General features: G+C 41.6%; 1 protein-coding gene across 4 annotated transcripts; it reads left to right on the top strand.

The window, feature by feature from the left end:
- The first annotated feature begins 4,562 nt into the window (after positions 1–4,562).
- Positions 4,563–17,313, top strand: ABRACL (ABRA C-terminal like). 4 transcript variants are annotated; one of them, XM_004740314.3, is made up of 3 exons: positions 4,563–4,761; positions 10,474–10,540; positions 16,727–17,313. In XM_004740314.3, the coding sequence occupies exons 2-3, from the start codon at positions 10,480–10,482 to the stop codon at positions 16,909–16,911; spliced, it is 246 nt and encodes an 81-aa protein (XP_004740371.1). In that variant the 5' UTR covers positions 4,563–4,761; positions 10,474–10,479; the 3' UTR covers positions 16,912–17,313. The 4 variants fall into 4 exon arrangements, with proteins under 4 accessions (XP_004740371.1, XP_044922239.1, XP_012919683.2 ...); XM_045066304.1 differs by lacking the exons at positions 4,563–4,761; positions 16,727–17,313 and adding exons at positions 4,768–5,079; positions 14,439–14,893; XM_013064229.2 differs by lacking the exon at positions 4,563–4,761 and adding an exon at positions 5,021–5,079.
- The last annotated feature ends 8,151 nt before the right edge of the window (positions 17,314–25,464 follow it).

The raw sequence follows: 25,464 nt of genomic DNA, 5'->3' as shown, positions 1-25,464 counted from the left end.
AGATTTTTATTCTTTTCACCTTACTATAAACAGAATTTATTTCTTAGTTTCATTTTCAGATTATTCATTGCTAGTATATAGAAACACAACTAAATGGGTGTCTTGGTGGCTCAGTTGATTAAGCCTCTGCCTTAGGCTCAGGTCATGATCTCAGGGTCCTGGGATGGAGCCCTGCGTCCTAGGGCTCCCTGCTCAGTCGGGAATCTGCTTGTCCCTCTTCCCCTCCCTCTTGCTCATGCTCTCTCTCTCTCTCTCGACCTCAAATAAGTAACTAAAATATTGTTTAAAAGGGAAAAAGAAAAATATCTTAAAAAAAGAAATACAACTGGTTTTTACATTGATATACCCTGTAACCCTGCTGAACTGGTTTATTGTCTCTAATAGCTTTTTCAGTGTTTTCTTTAGCAGACATTCTTGTCTTGTTCCTGATCATAGGAAACATGCTTTCAGCTTTTCACAATTAAGTATGATGCTAGCTATGAGTTTTTGTGGTTGCCCTTATTGCTACTAGGTTAAGAAAATTCTCTTCTTTTCCTAGTTTGTTGAGGGTTTCTATTGCAGAAGAGTGCTGTGTCTTAGCAAATGCTTTTTTCCCATCTACTGAGTTGATTACATGGATTTCTCCCTCCATTCTATTAATATATTGTAGTCTATTGATTATTTTCCATTTGTTGAGCCTATTTTGCATTCCTGGAATAAATCCCCCTTGATTATGATACATAATCCTTTTCCATTACTTCTTGAGGGCACAAATTTTTACTTTTACTTTACTTTTACTTTTTTGTGTCACCCAAATCGCTCAAATAGTACCACAATTGGATCCCGAATTAATGCCCAAGACATGCAATCACCATTAATAATACTATCATCTTTAAAACTAACATGAGCACAATGTGATGACAATTTGAAATTGAATAATGGTCCAACTGAGAAATCTCACTTACAGAATGAGATAAAACTTAAAGACTCTTATCCATAGGGAACTTTTAAATTTTTGGATGTTGTTGAATAATCCATACATTCCTGGAATAGGCCTTGCTTGGTCAAGATCTTCTATTCTTTATATATTTTTAATTTTTTAAATGTTTAATGTTTTATTTTAGTGTTTTATTAAGAAAGAATACAGTCACAAGAGAAAAAAAATAGTGTCAAGCTTAGTGACTTCGCCAAATAAAAATCTGTTTAACCAGTGAGTAGATCAAGAAGCAGAGCATCATCACCACCCTGAAGGCCCCTGTCATGCCCCCTTTTAGTGACCCCACCACCCAGCAGAGATAACCACTACCCTAACTTTTAATACCACTGATTAGTTTTGCCTACTTTTAACACTTTATGTAAAAAGAGGATTAGTCAGGAGCATTTCACTCAATATCATGTTTATGAGGTTCATCTATATTGGTGCATGTAGTTACTGCTCGTGTCTTTTCCTTGGTGAATTATTTTCCAGCTTAAAATATACCACAATTTATTAACTATCCCAATGTTATTACACATTTAGGTAGCTTTATTTTAAAAATATTATGAATAGTGCTATTGTGACTATTTCTGTCATATCATTTGATGAATTTTTGTGCCTTCTCTTGGGCATATACTCGGGTTAGAATTGCTATCCTCAAGATTTCTTACAAGTAGTGCTTTCTATTCATTACAATGACAATGGAGAAAACTGTGTGCTTAAAATGAATACCTCAATTTGTCATGAACTTTAAATATAATTATAATTTCTCTCATTCCAGGACCATGTAATTTCTTAAGTGAAATTATTAGCATATATGTCATGCTTTATTCTGGAATTGTCTATAGCTGCACTGACTAAAGCAATAGCCACTAGCCATATAAGGCTACTGAGTCCCTGAAATGTACTATAAGTGTAAAATACACTGTAGACTTCAAAGGCTTAATACAAAGCAAAGAATGTATAATATCTCATTAATAAGTTTTATAGGTGGTAATGACAGTATTTTGCATATACTGGGTTAGAACATATAATTAAAGTTAATTTCACATTTTTTAACATAGCTAATACAAAATTTTAAATTACATATGTGGCTCACAATTATATTTCTATTGGACAGTCCTGGTCTATATTTTGCAATTAAATAAATGGATAAAGATTGCCTTAATATTTCTTATTTATTTATTTATTTATTTGAGAGATGGACAGAGAGAAAGAGCAAGAGAGAGAGAGACAGAACACAAGCAGGGGAAGCAGAAGAGGAAGAAGCAGGCTCCCCACTGAGCAGGGAGCCCAAAGTGGGGTTCCATCACAGGACCCTGGGACCATGACCTGAACCGAAGGCAGATGCTCAATCAACCAGGTGCCCCCGTCTTAATATTTCATATGTACTTGACTAAAAGTTCTTCTTCTTCTTCTTCTTTGTCTTCTTTTTCTTCTTCTTCTTCTTTTTTTTAAAAGATTTTATTTACTTATTTATTTGACAGAGAAAGAGATTACAATTTGGCAGAGTGGCAGGCAGGTGGGGAAGCAGGCTCCCAGCTGAGCAGAGAGCCCCATGCAGGCCTTGATCCCAGGACCATGAGATCATGACCAAGCCAAAGACAGAGGCTTAACCCACTGAGCCACCTAGGTGCCCTGAAAGTTCTTCTTGACAAAATCATGCTGTAGGCTACTTTATATGCTCCAATACTGACACATTGATGCTGGTATATCCTCGATATTTAATAAATACTTCTTAACTGTTTAATAAACTTATTTTTTTTTCTTTTTAAGTTAAATTTTTTGTCTGCTTTTTAAGTTATATTTGTACATCGTTTAGCTACATGATGATAACATTCCTAAGAGAAGAAAAAATGGCAAATGTCTTTATAGAAACGGAAATAATAGGAATTACGTATGAATTGAAAATGGGTATGAATTGAAAATATGAATTGGCAAGTATTTTAATATTTTTAATCAAAAACAACTTTCTTGAATTGTAATTCCTTATAGATGCACATGAAGTTTATGTTACACTTCGTGTAGCATATGTATAAAGACTATCCATTTTTATATGAATAGGGACTTTTCCTTGTTTAGGTGAAACATTTCCTTTTTGCCCACTATTAGAGTCCTGTGAAACAGTAATTACTTAATTGTAATGGGTAGCACACTACAGACTGATTATTCATTTCACTGGATATTATCCAGATGAAGAAGTATGACCACGGCCACAGGCCGAAGAGCCAAGTCTTGCTTGGAGAACTGCTAAACAGGTTAATTTCTTAAATTATAATTTTGCATTATGTTGACTTTGAAAGATATTAAAGTGTGGCTTTTGAACTTTGTTTTTTAGTGAGAAAAAGGCCCCAAAGGATCTCAGAGTCACCGTATACTTCATCTGATATGGGAAACATAAGCTGAATCAGAATCTTTTGGTGGTAGGGAACAGAGACCCATTCAAAGTGATGCCCAGAGTGGTAGGTGTTTACTATGAAAGGGTAACTAGAATACAGTTTGGAAAGTTTGGAAAGTGGATGGATCCAGTGTGGCCTTCGGGACCTGGGTACTAATACCCCCCTGGGGAGCAGGGGTTTGTTGCTCTTATTTCCATCCCTGGGTCTCAGCTTCACTTAGAGTTTGCTTCTACCATTTCTGCCCCCCCCCCACCTGCCCCCCACTTCATCCCAGGGGGTTTCTGCTTACTCCAGTGTTTTGCTTTCTGGAGGCCCATTTTCTCTACTCCAGCCTCAAGCTCTCCCAGCTTCAGCTTTTCTATGGCATAGCCCATTCTGTGCTCTCTTCTTTCAATTTCCAGGGGAGAATCCTATTGGCTTAATTATCAGCATCCCAGTTTGCTGTGAATTGCTTGTTCCAGGTCACCTTCTAGGATGATGGCCAGTTTATGGATTGTGTGCCCTTGGGTCACATGATCACCCTTAATCTAATCAGCTATCAGGGGATGTGTGGTGCTTTTTTTGGTTATTTGTGCAACCTTCGCCTTAGGAATAGTTTGAGCCATTTCAGCAGAGCCTCAGTTTCCTTTTTAAAGGGATTCTGGGTATAGCAAGCATCTCTCTTCTTTCTCTCTTTGGCGTGCGAGTAAAACACACTGCGTAAAATAACAGTGACTAAAATAAAGGAAGTATAAATAGCTCTATTGAACTATGCAGTTAAATGTAGGAAATAATGAATGAAGAAGAGAAGAAAGTTATGTTCACTCAGGATCAAGAACTAGCATTGTCCAAGTAAAATTTCTTTGCAATAGAACAAGTTGGTTTTTAAGAGCGCTTCCCCCCCCCCGCCCCAAATCAGACTGTGCCATTTCGTAGTTTTACGGAGACCCCTGCTCCTGGCATACAGAACCAAGGTCACGTTCCTTCTAGACCCCAGCAGTCATCACATTGGGGGCGCTTCATTTCTAACGTTAGGAGATCCTGGCAGGAAATCTATGGCCAGGATCAGAGGCGGGGGTTGGGGATCATCGGCACCGAGTGGCTCAGGGCAAAGGTGGCAGTTCTCGAAGTTCGAGTCCTATTCCTAGAAGCCTCGGGCGTCCTGCCACCTGCCTGGAGTCGGCCCGCTTCCCGGGCGTCTCCTCCGCTGAGTTTCCTCCTCATAGGCTCGTCCCTGGGAGCGTGGGCGGCCCCTTCCTCGAGCGCTTAAACTCTTACCTCCCACCCCCCTCCTCCACACCAGCCTTTCTTTTCTGCCTCAGTCACTTCCTTCCTCAGCCTCTTCCTCCTCGGTGTGCTGAAGCCGATAACCGGGTCCGGACCGCCGCTGCCCCAGCTTTCCCGAGGAAAAGAGAAAGAGGCGGATAGGTGAGTGGGTCTCTCGGGAAGGTGACAGGCAGGTGTAAAGGACCGACGGAGGTGTCCGGTGGAAGGCAGGCGGACGGGCGATCGGGGGCTGCGGGTCGGGAGATGGGGCCGGGAGGCGCCGAGGCGCGTGGAGATTGCTACTGGAATTGGGCTGAGACCCCGCGCTGGGGGCCAGGTGGGCGCGCCCTCACGCCCCCGCGTCTCCCGCCGACTTCCGCATCGGCTCACGTGACATTGTGCCGGCCCGGGGCGACCGGGAAGCCGGCGGCGAGGCGAAGGTTTCCTCTGCGGTGCGGCTCGGCGGCTTTGCCCTTGCAGGTGGCGCGGGGGCGCGTGCTGCACTGCCCGGCAGGGAAGGGATCGGCGCGAGGGGCGAGGCTTCCCCGGGAGACTGCGGTGGCCCCCGCACCGGGGAGCCTGCGGCGCGGGCGGTGGGGTGCGGCACCCTACGCTCCAGATCGTGGGGGTGGAGGGTGGGGGTGGTGAGAGACTCTAGGGGTTCGGGGAGCCCCGGGATCAGTCCATTTCCGTCTCCCGGTTGGGGTGCTGGCTTTCGCAGCTCGCTGGGGCGCACCGGCCACTGGGGAGCGCGGGCGGGCGGCGCTGGCGCGGGACCCGCGGAGACAAAGGCTTCTGGGACGCGGCCCTTCCATCGGGGGCAGCCCCGGAGCCCGCCATGCGGCCTCGGCGCCCCCAGTCCTGCGCTCCCTAACCCTGCACTGGTGCGGGTGGTGACCATGTGGTGGCCTGCAAGGGGCAGGAGCTTGGGACCCCTTCCGGGCCAGCTCCCAAACTTGGAGCAGGGATGACCAAATATGGAGCGTGTGCACGCCAGCGGGCAGGCAGGAAGGAACCCAAGTCATCCCTTGACCCACACCAGCTGCTAGTCAGAGACTGCAAGGACAGCTGAGAAACGTGGCCAGCCCCAGGGAGTGGGTGCGGCGCAGGCTGCTGATTCCCAGGCGTCCCCACTCCAGCAGGCTTTATTCCTCGAACGTTCGAAAATCTCCATGTATCGCCTCTAAACTTAAACAAAACGAAACAAAAACTATAAAAAGGCCCTAAAATATATTCTTAAGTGTGTATTGATGGTGGAGCATTTCGGGATATGGCCCAATTCCCTGACATTCCGCTTTCTTTGTGATTCCCACGCACAATGCCTAATTAGATCCTGACACAGTTAGAGGACCCGACGAGCATTTGCCACCGCCTTGTCTTGAGCTCCCACTGAAAATCTTTCTTCCCCTTAGACTTGCTCTACGGATGGCCTCTTTCCATTGTTCTTCATCTTGCTGCTTATTCTGGTCCCAGCCTTCTGTATTTTGTACAATGTCATGGGCCTTAAGGATTGTGTAACAACAATGAGTATTGCCCTGCTTTGTCCCCGCTAAATAATAAAATGAATAAATAAATCATGCCAAATTAAGTGTGCTAGCAGTAGTTCCTAAGTCTGTTGTTTTCCTACTTGCATGGGTCTGGGCTGGGAGCCTTTCTTGCTTTGTAACTATTCTGCCTTGGTGTGTACTTAGCATGTAATATTCCATACAAACACAGCTCACTATTATATTTAGCACACTTTGCATAATGACTGGGAAGAAGATGAGGAAGAGGAAAAGAAAAAAATAGAATGATGTAAAACAGCATTTAATTGTGAGTTCTCTGACCCAGTTTCATTATCCATAAATGGGTGTTTTAAAATATTTTATTTTAAATATTTTATTTATTTATTTGGCAGAGAGGGAGAGCATAAGTGAGGGGAGCAGCAGAGGGAGAGGGAGAAGATGCCAGGGGCTTCATGCCAGGACCCTGGGATCATGACCTGAGCTGAGGGCAGATGCTTAACCCAATGAGGCACCCAGATGACTCCCCCTTTTAAGATTTTTATTTATACATTTGAGAGAGTGCAGGTGGGAGTGGGTGCTGGCGCAGAGATAGGGGAACTGAGGGAGAAGCAGACTCCTTGCTGAGCAGGGAGCCCAATGTGGGACTCAATCCCAGGATCTTGGGATCATGACCCGAGCCAAAGGCAAAAGCTTAACCAACTGAGCCACCCAGTGTCCCCTGTAAAATGTATTTAAATAATGCATACTTTGCAAGGTTTCTTAGGATTAACACAGATAAGGAGTCTTGTGTGTAACTAATTATAAAGATGCTGGTTGCCTTCTTTCTTTAAATTGGATCTGCCTATATCTGCTTAACATTATGCAGGTTTTCACACTACTTAATAGTGGCGTTTCCTCTTTGAGTGTCATTATTAAAGGAGAGCTAGGTCTGAAGTGTGCTGCTGATTTGGGGGAGGCAGTTTTAAAGAGATAAATGTTCAGAGTTGGAGAATAACAGAAAACCTGAGAATTGGAGAGGACCATAATCCCCTTGGACATTTCATTCTCCCTTCCGTTTAGGCTAATTTCCTCACTGACCCTCACAGATCTATACTACTTGCATCAGTGTTGTCAGTAACAGCTACAAACTTTATTCATTCCTAGACAGTTTTGATTGTTAGGAAATTCCTTTCTTATATGGCTCCCAAATCTGTCTATTACATCTATCTATCCTACCTGATACAGCAGCATGAAACAATGCTACCACATAAATACATAAAAGAAGCTTTAATTTAAAGAAAATAGTTGCAGGTCCTCTCTAGACTGACTTTATGGCTCAAGATTCCTTAGAGTAGAGGTAACAGAAACTCAATCAAACCAGCACAAGCAAAACCAGAAAAGACTGATTGGTTCATGCAACCGGAAAGGCCAGGGTCGTATATATAGACACAATCATTGTAACATGGCTGGGCTTTTCTTAGTGTTAACTTCATTCCTGAAAGGCTCTTTTCACATGGTCATAGTTTACATTAGGAACTCTAAACTGACATCTTAGAACCTAATAGGAAAATGTTGTTTTACTGATCTGGCAAAGTCTGAGGGTTGAACCTCGTTGTTTAGGATGGGATCACAGACCTTATGCCCCAAATCAATTATTCTGGCTCTGACCTACTCCTGGAATTTAGGGTGAGGCTCTACTGAAATCCATTGGTTTAGAACAGGAAGGAAAAGACTGGACCCAAACAAAAATTAGACTTCTTGAGCCAGAGTGGGGAATGGAGCTAGGTAAGTAAAAATGTCACCTGTCCATCACACTAACATCTATAGGGGTTTTTTTCTACTATTATTTTCATGGTTTATCTTTCTGTTGTGCCTTCTGATTATATTTTAACTTTTTAGCATCTCTCAAATTATCTCAAATTGAATATAATGTTATGGATGTAATTTGACCAACACAAAGCTCTCAATATTTGGAAACTAATTTTTGATACTGATTTTTATGTAGATGCATTGACCCAAGATTTTGCATCTTTGCATCTCACTGTAATAAAGATTTTTTTTTTTTTTTTGGTGGAAAAGGTAGTTTTATTAAAGCACGGAAATAGGACCCATAGGCAGAAAGAGCTATTGCCACAATAAACACTTCTTAAATTATAATATTTGCACAAATAACATAGCAGATAGTAAGGGTGCTTTCAATTAGGAACTGATGGAAAACCTGGGGTACCGGTCAGTATCACATAAACTTGGATTTCATTCTTCTTTTTCAAGGTTACTGGGAATTAGTTACAATCTGTCTGGATACAATTGTTTCTTCCAAATCATCACTCGAAAGTAAACAATTCATACAACCCCACTTTTTTAGTCCCTTATTTGTTTGGGAAACAGACCCGAATTGACGCATATTCTTCTGTCATTCGCTCATACTTTGACTCTCCTGTTCCATTTTCCCTGAGTTACTGCCTTTATAAGGAAACTCTCTACCGCCTTTACTTCTTTGACCCTGCGTGGCTGGCATTCTCTCCTCCACATCCACCTGCTCTTTCCCTATTTCTTGCTCCCCCTTCCTTTCTGTAGGTGTTTGCCCCTTTACCTCTCTTTTCTGTCTCTGAACACTCTTGCTCCAAATCAGCAACTTTGTGGTGACAGTTTCCACAGACAGAGTTTCATCCCCCTCCATGCTCTTGTCCTTTCAGCTTGAAACCAGTATTTTTTTTTAAAGATTTTATTTATTTATTTGACAGACAGAGATCACAAGTAGGCAGAGAGGCAGGCAGAGGCAGGGTGGGGTGGGGTGGGGGGAGAGAAGCAGGCTCCCCACTGAGCAGAAAGCAGGATGTGGGGCTTGATCCCAGGACTCTGGGATCATGATCTGAGCCAAGGCAGAGGCTTTAATCCACTGAGACACCCAGGTGTCCCTGAAACCAGTATTTATTGAGACTGTGCTCTTGGTGCCAGATGTCACCCAGCAGTAAACATTATAGTCAGATTCCTGCGTCGAAGGTCTTTACCATCTCATGGTGAAAGCCGAGAAACTGATAGTTCCAGCCAAGTGCAATGGAGAGAGTGCACAGTGGTATGGGGGAGGGCTCCTCCCCCAGGGTTTCAGGGCAGGCTTCCTGGAGGAAGTCAAATCTAAGTTGGAACTGGATGTGTGGGAGTTAGCTGCAAGAAAGAGGAATAGCACTAACCTGGGTCAAAAACTCAGGATGTGTGAAGGTTGGAGGTGGGAGAGCCCGGGGTGTTTGAGGAACAAAAAGAAAGTCCATGGAGCTGCAGCTCTGAGCTCAAGGGAGTATAGTGGAGGAGGCTACGACAGTGTGCGGAACCCAGGCTGGAGAGGACCTAGAGAACCAAGGGAGGTCTCATAGCTCCTGTTAGTCCTGGACTCCTCCCCATTGGAGATGACTGGTCCTTACCCCTAGCTCTCTCCACTGCAGTCAGGCTGTACTGGGCACTGCCCAGGGAAGGATGCTTTGCCCTGTGTGTGACCCATGGGTATCATGGTGCTAACCTGACAGAATTCAGGTTGCCCTGTATTGGTCTTCTTTCCCCACCAGACCGCAGGCTCTGGGAAGGTTGGAAGTGTGTTCCTTTCTCTTGGTACTCCAGCTTCTAGCTAGTTGCCTCAGGTGTGCTGTGATTTTTCTCCCTTGCTTTTGTGCTTTTGCATGCACTCTTCCCCGCTCATAGAGCACTCTTTGTCAACTCTACCTGTCCACTTGTTTCCAACTGTCTACTTGTCCACTTGACCTCTACAAAATCTTCAGTGGCTTCCTCCTTTATGCTCCCATAACGCCCTGGATCCACCACTCAGAGGATGCTGTCACACTGCCATTATTCATTCTAGGTCTTTCTCTGCTTCTGGACAGTGAGTTTTGGGTGCAGAGCAGAGCATCCTGAGGATGGGCTCAGAGGTTAGTAGTGGGTGCTGCCTTCTCCTCAGTATCCTGTGTAAAATAAGAGTAGGGTCAGCACAAAGGGGCAATTATAAAGACAGAATTGGAAATGGAGGTGTTCTGGTGTCCTGTACATCACACAAGTATTTTTAGGAAGAAGGATGTGGTAAATTAACAATGACAAATGCAACATGGGGGCGGGGGTACGTGGGTGGCTCAATTGGTTAAGTGGCTGCCTTTGGCTTAGGTCATGATTTCAGGGTCCTGGGATCGAGCCCTGTGTCAGGCTCCCTGCTCAGTGGGGAGCCTGCTTCTCCCTCTCCCTCTGCCTCTCTCCCTGCTTGTTCTCTCTCACTCTGTCTCTCTGTCAAATAAATAAATAAAATCTTAAGAAAAAGAAAAAAGAAAGAAAGAAATGGCCCTTGAATTTAGCAAGATGTGCTTAATGGGATATAGAAATGGTAATAATATAGCATTTTTTTCTCCCTTAGGCCGCAATGAATGTGGATCACGAAATTAATCTCTTAGTGGAGGAAATTCATCGTCTGGGTTCAAAAAGTAAGTATTCTAACACAGCCACGGTATTCTGAGTTTATCTCAGAGCAGGTAGGAACAGATTTTTTGGTAGAAGCCTATGAAGGGGTCACCCAGGACCTCATGACATAGTTACCACAGCTCTGCCCTCAGCTGGGGAGTGATTTCTGGAGACAAAGCCTTTGGGGTATTGTGATTCTGATGCAAGGAATGGTTGAGATATTCCATCAACCCTTGAATGGAAAGAAAATTGCTATGCTTCTTTAGTCTGGCTGCATTGAAATCTGGCGATTGAATTGTGTTCAAATTTTTTTTTTTAAAGATTTTATTTATTTATTTGACAGACAGATCACAAGTAGGCAGAGAGGCAGGCAGAGAGAGAGGAAGGGAAGCAGACTCCCCGCTGAGCAGAAAGCCCGATGTGGGACTCGATCCCAGGACCCTGAGATCATGACCTGAGCTAAAGGCAGAGGCTTAACCCACTGAGCCACCCAGGCACCCCTCGTGTTCAAATTTTTATGTCACACTATTAAAATTTATTTTTTTTGCTCTATCTTTTTTTATTTCCTATTTTTTTTTAGATTATTTGTTTCTTTATTTGGAAGAGAGATGGAGAAAAAGCACAAGTAGACAGAATGGCAGGCAAAGGGAAAGGAAGAAGCAGGCTCTCTGCTGTGCAGGGAGCCCAACATAGGGCTTGATCCCAGGACTTTGGAATCATGACCTGCACCAAAGGCAAATGTTTATTTTCTGCTTTATCTTGCCACTGTCTTACAAACTTCCAAATTACTAGGGACTCAGATACAGATTATACTAAATTGTCTTTATTTTCTCCAAATTCTTGAGTTTTGTATAACCAGATATTTATGTACATGTAACTAAAAGAACCCTTTACATAGTTTTTTTTTTAAGATTTTTTTTTAAGACTTTATTTGTTTATTTGACACAGAGAGAGAGAGAGAGCCAGAGAGCGTGCACAAATAGGCAGAGCAGCAGGCAGAGCAGCAGGCAGAGGAAGAGGGAGAAGCAGGCTCTCCACTCAATTCCAGGACCCTGGGATCATGACCTGAGCTAAAGGCAGGGGCTTAACTGACTGAGCCACCCAGGTGTCTCTGATTTATTTTAGAGAGAGGGGAGAGAGAGAGCTTATAAGCTGGGGGCAGGGCAGAAGAAGAAGAAGAGGGAGAAAATCTCAAGCCAACTTCCCACTGAGCACAGAGCTGGATTCAGACTTGACCCATGACCCTGAGATCATGACCTACAACAAAATCACAAGTCAGACACTCAACTGAGAGGCACACAGTAAGAACTTGTATGGCTGAAGTCAAGAAGTATATTGCCTGTGGATTTTGATGGTTTCCTGTCTCATATTTAGGTCTTTCATCCATTTTGAATTTATTTTAGGCATGTTGTAAGAATCTGGTCCAGTTTCATTCTACATTTGTTTTTTTAATCAGCTTTGTCTTCAGCAACATAGAAGCAGCTACCTTGAAATTAGTGCCATGTGAAATTGGCACTAAGTTGTAATTAAAGTAACTATTATGTTTGTAGTTTTAGGTATTTGTGCATATCAGATAAGATATACTGGAGTGAAGGAAAATTCTGAAAATTGTAAGAGCAATAGACATATTCAGCAACAACTAAGATAATGGAACTCAAAGTTTTAAAATTACATCAGATAAAAAATTAAATAAAATTATATCATTTTAAGTGAAAAACAGCTTTAAAAAGTACCTTGTTAGAGTTGTTTTTTCATTATAGCTTGTGAATTTTCTCACTTTTAACTCAGTCTGCTTTTGAATCACAAATCACTTGAAAGAAGACCAACTTGGAAAATTCCATTGAACAATTCGTATCGAATGTCCTCTGTACTAATTCTCCATTGTTGTTGCAAATCTTTTTTTTTTCTTTTTCTTTTTTTTTTTTTTTTTAAGATTTTATGTATTTGAAAGAGAGAGAGAGAGAGAAAGAGGGAGAGCACGAGCACAGCAGGGAGAGGGAGAGGGAAAAGCAGACTCCCCACTGAGCAGAGAGCCTGATGCAGGACTCGATCCCTAGACCCTGGGATCATGACCTGAGCCAGAGGCAGACACCCTCCTGACAGGGCCACCCAAGTGCCCTGTGAAACTTATTTTCAATAGTGAAAGAAACCCGTGTTCCTCATTTCTACTTTTCCAGCTTTCCACCTCTGTGAGGTCATGTTGCTCTTGGGAGTAGTACTAGTGTTTAGATTATTAAAGATATTATGGATATATTTTTGAGTGATTTGTAGGATTTTCTTCTCTCCTCAATCTGTCTCCATGTTAGCCAAGTGTTTATTGGTCAGCTTCAATTGCATTTAAAATTCTGACGTTTACCCTAGAACAGTTATTATTCTAGTAGGGCAGGCTGAACCTGCATTTAAAATTAGCAGCTTTACAAACTAGAAGACTACACGGTAATTATCACATTTCTGTAAGGATGAAATGTTTTGAACTTTGCAGCTTCCCTAAGCCTCCCTTATTTACCTGTTCCTGGAAATGAATGACTTCTTGAGCTGGAAAGCATCTATGGAGATAAGTTATCTCTGAACAGGTTATGGTTAATTATGTAAGTTGTGTCTGGGATAATTTTGACTAAATTAGCATTTAGGAGAATCATTTTTAGACTAATCTAAATATAATGTATTAGGTGAAGCTGGAAATGGAAAAATTTAGTTTTATCTATTTCTTTTTCTTTTTCTCTAGATTTTTACTTTAATTCTAGTTAGTTAACCTATTTATCTATTTCTTTTAAAATGAAATTGTTTAAAGTCTTTCATTTTTCATCCAGTGGAAAAAAGTTAAGTGGATAAAGATTATTTGGAGATTTAAATTCTTTCATTGAACAAATATTTCTTGAGTGCTGTCTTTGTGCTCAAGTGCTGGCCATGTGAAAATAAACAAAATTCCATCTCAGCCCCTGTGGGCCTCTCTAGGTAGCGGGAAGACAGACAAATGAGCTGGAAGCACGTATGGGGAACTGGTTAGGAGCATGGGCTCTGGAGTCAGATTCTCTGGGAATGAATCCCAGCTCCCCTACCACTTACCGTGTGACCTTGGGCACATCAGTAACCATTTTTATGCCTTGGTTTCCTTATTTGGCTAATAATATTCTAGTTCAATGATTCAAAGACACTTTTTACCCCAAACTTTAACATCTCTAAAATAAGAATGCATCTTATAATCCATGTTGTGCTGTAGTTAAATTGGCAGTTTAAGTGGAACATGAAATAATGGTGCTTCTTGCAATGAATTTCCTTGCCTTCCATGAAATAAGGAGTAAGGGAGTTTTAATTACTATAAAATGCATTGACTAGTTCTAGGAGCAGAGTAAGGACTCAATACATATCAATACATATTAGCTCTTATTACTATAATTGCTGGTGAGTGCTTTGATATATGCTTAGTCGTATAAGAAGTTACTGACATGACTGAGGGAATCACAGAGTACCCCTCAGAAGAAGTGACATTTGAGCCCATTCTTGATGAAAAAGACCTAGCTGGAGAAAGGGCTCTGGGATGCTGGGCAGAGGGCTCCACATGGGCAAAACTGCCAGGGCAGGATCTATCATGTCACCTTGGGTACTAGCAAGTCATTGATTTTTGACTGGATCAAGAGGTGCATAGAGCGATATGGCAGGAGACCAGGCAAGAAAGAGTGCAAGGGTCAAGGATGAAGGGTCTTATCTGGAACGCCAAAGGCGTTTGAAGGTGGTAGGGAGCCCCTGAAAGATTAGAGTAGGAGAGTATCCATCAGGGGTACCTGGCTGGCTTAATGTGTGGAGCATGTTACTCTTGATCTGAGGGTTTTGAGTTCAAGCTCCACCGTGGGGGTAGAGTTTATTAAAAAAAAAAAAAAATAAGCATCAAACAGATTTGCATCTTAAAGGTTTCTTTCACAGATTGTATTCTGCACCAATATGGAGGATGTATTGGGGACAAAAATGCAGAAAGGGAGGCTGGAGAGGAAGTCTTGCAGTTATCTGCATGAGAATCAATTCTGGCCTGAACCAAGAAATTAATCGTCCATGGAGAAGAGGCTAGAGCAACAGAAGATACAAAGGAAGTGGAATCACTTATGAGATTGAGGAGTGAGTGGGCAGAGCTCCCAAGATTACATCCAGGTTTCTGCCTTTTCTGCCTTTAAAAAATGTAACCTGGGGGTGTCTGGGTGGCTCAGTCTCTTGAGCATCCAGCTCTTGGTTTCCGCTCAGGTCATGATCTCATGGCTCGTGGGATCAAGCGCCATTTCTGCCTCCATACTCAGCAGGGAATCTGCTTGAAGATTCTTTCCCTAGGCGCCCCCCCCCCAACTCTCTCTCTCAAATTAAAATAAATCTTTTTTTAAAAATGAAAAGCTCCATGTTTCACTCCCCTTCAAAGCCAGCACCGGTGCTGCCTCCTTCAGGAAGTCTTCCCTTCCCGTTCTAGCCCAGAGTCCTCCTGCCCTTCTCCAAACTGCAGGATGTCCTATGTTGGCTACTTACTGGACACCCAGTCACATACTCCTTTGTCCTGTTTCTTTACTTATTATGTGTGTATTTCTTATTTCCCCGTGGGAACTGAAGCCATTTCTTTGAAAGCTAGAAAGTGATTCTCTACTTCCTCTACTTGCCTCCAGTGCCCAGCATAGTCAGAGCACACTAAGTCTCAGGTTAGAAGTTCTAGCAGGGGATCATGGGAACTCAAGAAGCCCTGGCCAAGGAACAGTCCCACTCACTGGATGGCCATGTCCTTGGGAGCGGGCACAGCTATTGGAGGGGAGAATGTGGAGCGGTGCTGAAGGAAGGGAGTCAGAAGGTTAGCCTGGTAGATCAAGGGAATCAACCAACAACAGGGAGGTGTTTCATAGTATTCTTATCTACAGGTTTCCAGTTGATGGATTTTTAATCAAAGATTCACCTTTCATTTATTTCATTTTTTTAAAAAAAGACTTTTTTTTTTAGAGCTGTTTCAGAATACAATAAGATTGAGAGGAAAGTACAGAGATTTCCTGTATTCCTGCTATTTCCACACATGCATAGCCTCCCCCATTATCAACACCCCCCAGCAGAATTCCACATTGGTTATAATTGATCATCTACATGTATATATCATCAACTACAGTTCATAGTTTATGGTTCACTCTTAATGTTGTATGTTCTATGGGTTTAGATCAATGTTTAATGACATGTGTCCATCATTATAGTATACCGAGTATACTCACTGATCTAAAAATCCTCTGTGCTCTGCCTGTTCATCTCTCCCCTGCCCCAACCCCTGAAATCTGCTGATCTTTTTATTTAGTTTTGTCTTTTTTCATAGTTTTGCTTTTCCCAGAATGTCCTATAGTTGGAATCATACAGCATATAACCTTTTCAGATTGCCTTCTTTCTATTAGTAGTACATATTTAAGGTTCCACCATATCTTTTCATGGCTTGATGGTTCATTTCTTTTTAGGGTTTACCTTAATTTTTAACATCTATATTAAAAACTGGTCTCCAAACTGGATAATCTAGAGATCTGGTAAATACAGATATCTTCATTTTTAAGGTCACCAGTCCTACCCTGGGGCTCTGAGTGTGTTTAGAATACACTTAGAGAAATGCTGCTCCTGACCCAAACTTTCTCTCTCTTTTTTTTAATTGATTCAGCAACACCACAATTAAACATGTAGGGGCACCTGGATGGCTCAGTCAGTTAAGTGTCTGACTCTTGGTTTCAGCTCAGGTCATAATCTCAGGGTCCTGGGATCAAGCCACACTTCTTTGGCCTCTGCTCTCAGTGGGGAGCCTGCTGAAGGGGTCTCTGTCTCCCTCTCCCCTAACTCATGCGCTCGCATGCACATAGCACATGGACACACACACTCTTTCACTCCAATAAATAAGTAAATCTTTTTTTTTTTTAAATCAAAATGTAAACAGAGGGAAATTGGTCCACAGTAGTAACACTGTAACACATTCACTTTTTGTAAGTCAGTTTTGGTTCTTCTAGTCTTTGTCCAGATGATCCTAAGGCTAGGAGGTGTGCAAATACGTTGTATTTATTTCTTCACTTTTACATCTGGCAAGAGATGGCATTGAATTTATGAGTGTGAACTGTAAAATTGTCATCTTGGTTTACACATAGTTAGATGTTTTTTGATTAAGTAAATCTGCCATATATGGGGTAAGACTTTGCATTGGCTAACATTGTATTTGCTCAAATTAGATGCTGATGGGAAGTTAAGTGTGAAATTTGGGGTCCTCTTCCGAGACGACAAATGTGCCAACCTCTTTGAAGCACTGGTGGGAACTCTCAAAGCTGCAAAACGAAGAAAGATTGTTACGTACCCAGGAGAGCTACTTTTGCAAGGTGTTCATGATGATGTAGACATTATATTGCTACAGGATTAATGTGGTTTTGCATATCTTTGCTTATTGTTATTTTTTGTTTCCAGTAAACTGGAAAATTAAGTGAAAGGACAAACATGAGCATACTTAATGTATTTTTATAGGACTTTGTAAACAAAAGGAGACTCTTATTTTAAAGGTCTGTCCTTTTTTATACCTTGAAAGAAAATTTATGCATTACACTGTAAAATAAACAAAACCCATTATTTTTTCTCAGGAATCTGATTGGAAAAATGTTGGCATTGAGGCTTTTTTGGTGGGGGTACAAGGGTGTTTCATAAATCCTTCTTAGACAATTTCTACAGACATTTGACATTCCATAAAAGCAAGAGGCAAAACTGAAGACCAGCTCTCACAAGGAATATTGTAATGTTTATGTAATAAAAATATGTAACTATGTTAAAACTGTCTGATTGCCTTATTTGGTCACTTAAGATTTATGAGCCTCTTAGAAGTTTTTTTTTTTTTTTTAATTTTTTTTTTTTAAGATTTTATTTATTTATTTGACAGACAGAGATCACAAGTAGGCAGAGAGGCAGGCAGAGAGAGAGGAGGAAGCAGGCTCCCTGCTGAGCAGAGAGCCCGATGTGGGACTCGATCCCAGGACCCTGAGATCATGACCTGAGCCGAAGGCAGCGGCTTAACCCACTGAGCCACCCAGGCGCCCCTCTTAGAAGTTTTTGTGTTGAGTTTAGATAGCTGCAATAAAAGTTATCATAATTTGAAGAAAAATTTCCTTAAAACTACAGAATTTTTGAAGTAGGGATGTGTTATGATTGGGCCCTGTAACAAATTATTTAGTGTCTGTTATGTGCTTACCACTGAGTTAGGGGACATGCCAAAAGAAAGAAAACCTAAAAATTTCACTCTCTAGTGAGATTAGTTGGGTCCACCTGAAACACTACAGAAATGTCTATAAAAGCCTGTTGAAGCCTTTGGTACAGAATCGAAAATGATACAGAATCTCAAGGAGGGTAAAATCGGTGAAAACCATTCGAGTTGGAAAAGGTATCCTAGAAGAGTTAGGATCTGCATGATTGCAGTTGATTATTCATCGACGAGAAAGCTGGGATGGACAAGGGTGAAGGCTCCGGCAAGGTAAAGCAAGGGAACACGGATCAGCAAGTCTCGCTCTTGTGAAAGGTCAGATATCAGATTGACTAGACTGTTAGGGAGAGAGGTGATTCAGGTTGGATAAGTAAGGTAGAACCTGGGAAACCGTGGAGAGGAGTGTGAACAGAAATTGGAGCAGGGAAGCTGCTTGATGAAAGTGATGTTTTGTGAAGGTGACTCTGGCCCTGGTGACTAGGGAAGATTTTGGAGAGCAAAGATGCTGTCAGACAAGCCAGCTAAAACACTGCTCGGAATCCATGGGGGTGGGGATCATGGAAAAACAGAGGGAAGATGGACTCCCAAGTGCGTTTTTAAAGAAGCTGAAACTCTCATCAATGCATTTCAATTGTGACAAGACCCCAGTTCCAACTAGATTAAACAGCAGTAGTATTCACCAGTACCTCATAGTCATTGTTAATATTTATTGAGCATTTGCTGTGCTGATCCTCATCCAACCCTGTAAGATAGTTATTAATATTATCTCCCATTCTATAGATGAGGCAAGAGTTACACAGAGACGTTAAATAGCTTGCCCAAGTTCACCTAGCTAGAAATGGGCAAGTCAGAATCATCTAACCAGCAAGTACCAGGATGGGATGGACTTCAGGCATGGCTGGCCCTAGGGTTTCAAACAATATCAAACTCTCTGGCTTTTTGTATAGGTACTGATTCCTTCTTTGGTTTGGTCTCATTCTCTTTCGACTTTATTAATTCTTTTTAAAGATTTTATCTATTTATTTGACAAAGAGAGCGAGAGACCAGAAGCAGGGGGAGTAGCAGAAGGAAAGGAAGAAGCGGACTCTCTGCTGAACAGGGAGAGTGATGTGGGGCTCTATCCCAGGACCCTGGGATCATGACCTGAGCCGAAGGCAGATGCTTAACCATCCGAGCCACCCAGGTGCTCCCATTTCTACTTTAAATAGGTTTCTGCATATAGCCAGGAGGATGCCTGCTTGAGTTGCAAATTCACATACTTCTAGATTACCATCCCTAGTAGAAAGAGAATTTGTTATGCCTAACTATGAATTCTGGAAAAGGAGCTCTGGCCCCACCTGCAGCATAAACCTACCCCTTTGAACAATAACATTTGCCATAGGAATAAGGTACGATGGATGACTTGACAAGCCTAGATCACAAGTTTGTTTTCAAGTGAGGATGTGGTAGGTGCTATGCTTTACAACCTCACCTCAAGTAGGAGAGGGGTAGTTCCCTGGGGGGGGAAAAAAAAAGGATGCTGGGTATACAGGAGCAACATAAGTTCACTACAAATACAAGTGACCTTCTGAAGGATGAATTCTTGAACTGCATGGCAGAAAATAAAAGATAAAGGAGAAGGTTTGGCTAAAAGCCACATCAGATGGGGGATCAGTGACTGAGAATAATTTGTTACCAGAGACAGAAATTGGATGGAACAGGTCTTAGAGTTTCATATGGGCTTGGGGAACTTGAAGTGGGTAGTGTGGGAATGTGTATAGTAAGCAAGTGAGGATTTGGTTCTGGAACTTGGGGGAGGTTCAGGAGTATAAACAGGCTTCAGAGGGGTGCCTGAGTGGCTCAGCGGGTTGAGCATCTGCCTTTGGCTCGGGTCATGATCCCAAGGTCCTGGGCTCGAGTCCTGCATCCATCTCCTTGCTCATCAGGGAGCTTGCTTCTCCCTCTGCCTGCTCTGCCTGCCATCCCCCTGCTTGTACTCTCTCTGACAAATAAATAAAATCTTTTTTAAAAAGTTAAAAAAATAAACAGGCTTGAGAATTATGGTTCAAGATTGATTTCATCTCAATTTTGGTATGTACAGATAACCATAATTCTGCCTTTATGATGATCATTAACTTGACATTTTTATTACCAGGCACTTGGAAAAGACCTATAATCTACAGGATTTGTAAGAGCCTAGGGTAAGAAACTGAAGCAAGCCTCAGAGGAAAGCAATTGGGGAAACTCTGGCCCAACAGAGGTTTGTGGAGAGGAGGCTGTCCTCACAGAATCAAAGACTTGCTTAAAAAATCTGCAGAAGTGAGTTGAGCTAGTCACTCAATCTGTCCTTTTGTTCAGCATCTTCTTGGTCTATATCAAACGAAGTTTCAAAGTTGCAAACGATAATGATGGAGAATTTGGTACATTTCCCAGGAAAGATATATCTGTATGATTGTTTAGTCATTTTGAGAATATTGACACCATAGCATTCTTATCTGCTGCTGAGATCCGTGATAGTTTTACATATTTCCCTATAGATTTGAGATGGTTAGTTCCTTTGTAATGACTTCATATTTGGATAGTTCTCTCTTACTTGGATCATGGCCTTAAAAGTTAAAAACAATTAATTTGATTTCTTTAAGCCAGTTTCACAGTGAAAATAATCTTTCTTGATCATAAACTACATTCCAGTTGTCTCAGTAACGGGTGTCATTGGCTATAGGTGGGTGGGGGTTGGAAATTATGAACAGCTGTATACGAGCGTTTCTTCATGCAGCAAAAATGTATAGCATCTACTTTTTCCAAGTCACTATGCTAGGCATTAGGGATTATTAAAGCAAAGCAAAATAAGAATAAGTAAAATTTGATTCTAGTCTTCAAAGAGAAGCAAATGATTTGCAAAATATAGATAAAATATAGAAGCAGCTTTGGGTAGATGATTACAGGAGACAAGCATACTAATGATGAATTGTTCCAGGGGGAGACTGGGATGAAGCGAAGTTTGTCTTAAAGCAGCAGAATGATTGAGAAGGGCTTTCCTGGTGGAGTGGTTACAAAGGGAAAGAAAGGCAAGTAGCTTAAGGTGAGGAAGGAAAGGAATATTGTGAATGAGGCTAGAAAAGAAGGTTGGGGCATTATTCTGAATTCAAGACAGAGGAAACAATTCTAAGTGTATGTCTTAAAAATGGTGAATTATAAAGAACTCTAAAAAAATCTTATATAAAATAATGTGACTTTAATTATGAAGTGACTTTAACTTGTAAGTTCCCTAAGCGTGTTATTTTGTATATCATGATTGTAGAAAACAATCTATAATTATAGTTTATCATCTTTACAGAGAGTGTCTGTTAATTGAAGAAGTGATGAAAATAACCACTTTTGCATACTCAAATTTCCTTAATTTCCCATTGTAAGAAATCCAAGCACCCCTTGTGTCCTGGAGAGATGGTTTGAAAATACGTCACAGAACGGTTGACTTGAGGAATTTGTCGTAATTGAACAGCAACATCCAAGATTTCCCTGGGGTCTGAGCTGCTTCCTCTGGTTCCAGACAATAAGAAGAGAAAAGCCTATGGACTGACAGACAAAATACAAACATATGTAATGGGAAAGGAAGAAGCTCACTTTATTGTGTGGCATGTGGTATTGGACTCATTAATTTATTGCCTCATATATCTAGACAAAGTCAAGAGAGAGACATGTATCTTTAATTTATTTATAATCAAATAGTCTTAGAGTTTCCCCTTTCTTAACAAAGGATATAAATAACTCTTCAAAGAAAACACTCCTCAGAAGACTTTTTTTGATGAGATATTAAAAATGACCATATTTTTCCTGAAGATGAGTCCATATGACAACCCCTTTCTTGTGGTTTTTGTTTAAGTCTACAGCCTCAAAAAAAAAAGGTTTCTCTAAAAAAAAAAAAAGAAGAAGAAAAATCCCCCCCCATCCCCCGCATAGGTCTCTTTTTCTTTTAGTGAGAATCAGGGAGAATTTAGTGAGTGTTTTAGTGAGACATTTTTTTTTTTTTTGGTGAGAAGTAATGGGGACAAACTTAGCTAGTTAACAGGGATTAACTATCAGGATTTATACTGAGCAATTAGAATGATAAAGTTATTCACTGAAATCCAAGAGAGTGAAATGAGCCATGGTGGGGGTTTCTGGAGATGAGGGACTCCTAAGACAGAATAGCTTCTGTAGTTTTTCAGCGTCTCAGTGCTCCAGAGATTTGTATTCCATAGATCGGGATGGACCCAAGCATTTCCATGAGGAAGCATCTCCCCAGACGGATTCCGATAGGCAGCTCTCAGGAAGAATCCCTCCTGGGCTGCCTTCCAGCTCCCTTGTTAATACCACTCAGCTGTGTTCACAGAGCCACTTTCCATTTGCTTCTCCTCCTGCTTCCAATTAGCTTCCTCATCCTCTGTCTTTTCTCTAATTCATAGCTTCTACTTAACCTTTACTATGCTCCCTCATTACTTTGACTTTCTAGTGTCTGTTCTTGCCTCTAGCTGTCTCACGGGCTGTGTGTCTGGTTGTGTAAATTAAAATGCTTAATAGGATGAGTCTGACTAGCTCAGTTTGCCCTCAGCTGTCAGGACTTTTTGTGCCAGTCTACCCCATAGATCATTGGCCAACTCAGAAATTGATTTGGTCAGCTGTACTTGCCTGGGCCAATCAGTTATGACTAGGTCGACAGGGGGCAAGGGTGGCGGGCATATAGTTCAGAGCGGCTGCTTATAACAAGTCTGGGCATCGAGCTTCCTGAGATGTGCCTCGGGATCTGGGAGGCAATGTGATTCCATTCTAACAATTTCTTCAGAGATTCTCTGTGATTTATGATAGACTGTGAAGACAGTACTTTTCAATTTGGAGGATATGGCCACCCCTTTTAGGCATAAAAATATTTCCTATACACATCAGTTGTTCTTTTAGAGTCCATGATTAAGAACATACATAATACAGGGGTGCCTGTCTGGCTCAGTCAGTTGAAGGTCTGCTTTGGCTCAGGTCATAATCCCGGAGTTCTGAGATCAAGCCCCGAAATCAGGCTCTCTGCTCAGTGGAGACCCTGCTTCTCCTTCTGTCCCTCACCCAGCTCATGTATGCTCATGTACTCTCTCTTTTTCTCTCAAATAAATGAATAAAATCTAAAAAAAAAAAAAAAAAAGAAAGAAAATACTTAATACAAAACATACAAAATACAAAAAACTACTAGGACTTCAGCCAAAGTTTTAAGAGTTTGTATGTTATTAATCGTAAGAGTAGTGCTTACACTTTAAAGATAATAGTACGTTTATTATGTATATAAGGCCTATCAATTATCTACAGAAAATGCTTGGTGCCGGTATGGTTTCCTGGACTCCATGAACTAGCTCTGTGGCTTCTTATAGGTGTTCTGCTCACAGATTAGGAATGATTTTGTGTACAATAGCATTATATCAGGAAAGCCTGTATTTGAGCCTCAGGGTTCACTACTCACTAACTTCATTTCTCAGAGTCAGTGGTGGTTCTACATTTCCACCTCTTGAACCTTGGCAGGCTTGTGACTATTTCAACAAGTAGAAAGCAGTGGGAGTAAGGCCAGTAATTCCTGGGGGTTGGTCATAGATGGCCAAAGAGCAACTACCTGGCACATACAACGCAGAATTCACAGGGAGGCAGGGCTTCAGGGATACCTTGATCAAGCAAATCAGTGATGTCCCCAAGATCCTGTTTTGTTTTATTTCTTTCTGTTTCTCCATTCTGACTTCTGTGATATCAGTTTTATTGATTTCATTCTACATCTTTCCTCTAGTCAAAAAAAAAAAAAAAGTGCCAATAAATCCTGGGGTGACATGGCCCTTTATTTTTTAAAAGATTTATTTATTTATTTGAGGGGGGAGGGGGGGAGATAGAGTCCCAAGCAGACTCCATGGGAGTCTGGTATCCCACATCCCTGAGGTCATGACCTGAGCTGAAACCAAGAGAGAAGCTTAACTGTGCTACCCAGGCACCTCTATTTATTTATTTGAGAGAGAGAAAGAGAGAGAGAGAGCGAGAGAGAGAGAGAGAGAGCACATGCCCATGGGAATGCATGCTCCAATGGGGAGAAGGGCAGAGGGAGAGAAACTCAGGCAGACTCTCTGCTGAGCTCCAAGCCCTGTGGAGGTAGAGGTTTGGGGGGAGAGCTTGATCTCACAACCCTCATGATCTGAGCAGAAATCAAAAGTTGGATTCTCAACAGACTGAGCCACCCAGGCACCTCTCCAATTCTTTTTTTGAAGGATAGCATCCTGCTCCTGTTTTGTTTCTCATCTCTCTAAGGATATTAATTGTGGTTTCATTGATGTTTTCTTCTCCTTTCTCTATGGTCTCTTTCAACTGAGGTCCTTTTTCAATTTGTTTGTATCTCTAGTTTTGTGTATTTTTCCTGGAATATTCCCTCAAACAGCTTAGAATTCTTTAATAATTAATAATTTAGATTCTATTAATATTCCAGGAGGCTTTGGAACAATGGGCAGTTTTTACCAACTTATACTAGTGAGATTTGCTATATGGTAATCAGATGTCAGGTAAGTTTTCACTGTAAAAATCCCAAATATCAATGTTGTAGGGTTCCCCTCCCCCAACACACACCTGAAGCCATCTTCTCCTGAGAAGAACTCACCTATTTTCTACCTGGATGTGCCTCATAGACACCAGCATTCTGGGAAAAGAGTAAGGGAATAGGTTGATGGTCCAGCTCTTTAATCGGTAAATTTTATTGATTCTTCAGTTTTCAGTTCTGCTCTCTGCCATGTCTGGGGTTCTCTGGTATGGAGATACTTCCTTTCCATTTTCTCAGAGACCTTGGTCTCTATATATTGGAGAGGATGGCCAGTTTTCTGGGTTTGTGGAAAAGGTCTACCTGCTCACTGTGTAGATGATCCATTGCTCTCCCTAATTTCAATTACATATTTCATTTCCACTTTAAAGGTTCCCAGGAGAACCATCTTCAGAGCCTTTCGAGGGCTCTCTGGAGGTGGCTTGGCTCAATTTCTCCTGGTATCCCTATCCATAGGTGCTTAGGTGGCAGCTTTCTCAAATCTAGTATCATTCTTCCATCTGGTTTCCAAACTCCAAAGATTATTAATGTTGCTCATCAGGTATCGTATCCTCTCACATTTTCTTTGTCCTTGTGAATTTGTGGCTTTTTCTACTTATTTGTTGCAGTTAAGAAGAGTAAGAGAATATTTAAAAATTAATCAATTTACTATATTTAACTGGAAAATCTCTCCCTTTTTCTTATTCCTAAAGTGTTTTCTCTAATCTTTTTTTGCTCTGAGACTCTCAGATCTAAAATGTAGGAAACCCAGAGTTCATTTTTAGCTCCACTTTGTCAACAGCTGTGTTGGAGGTCACTGTCATGCCAATTTTCTAGCATATAATACGTCTGCAGCCTTCTCAAGGCAAGCTTTCCCTGATTCTTGCTATGTCTGAATCCTTCAGCTTCCAGATCATCCAGGCAGAGATGACAGGGAAAGGAGGAGTGGGGTAGCAGGAGAAGACCAGGCAGAGCTCATCCGTGAAAAATGTGGGATTTAGGACACTGGGAATACAATCTAGGCTTATCATGTTTTATTTCATGTGAGTATGCTCTGAAGAAACAGAAGAAGAGGAAGTGTAAGAAGAAAAGGAGAATAGCAAATCATATCAAGAAATGGTAGGTCTTGCAAAATTAAAAAAAATGAGAGTAGAACACACATAAGCTAATTGTTTAGGGACTGC

This window comes from Mustela putorius, unplaced genomic scaffold (assembly GCF_011764305.1).
Source record: "Mustela putorius furo isolate JIRA1106 unplaced genomic scaffold, ASM1176430v1.1 tig00003863_pilon_pilon_pilon, whole genome shotgun sequence".
In the NCBI taxonomy this organism is placed as follows: Eukaryota; Metazoa; Chordata; class Mammalia; order Carnivora; family Mustelidae; genus Mustela; species Mustela putorius.
Note: the sequence above shows the minus strand (reverse complement) of the source record. Positions and strands in the feature narration are given on the sequence as shown.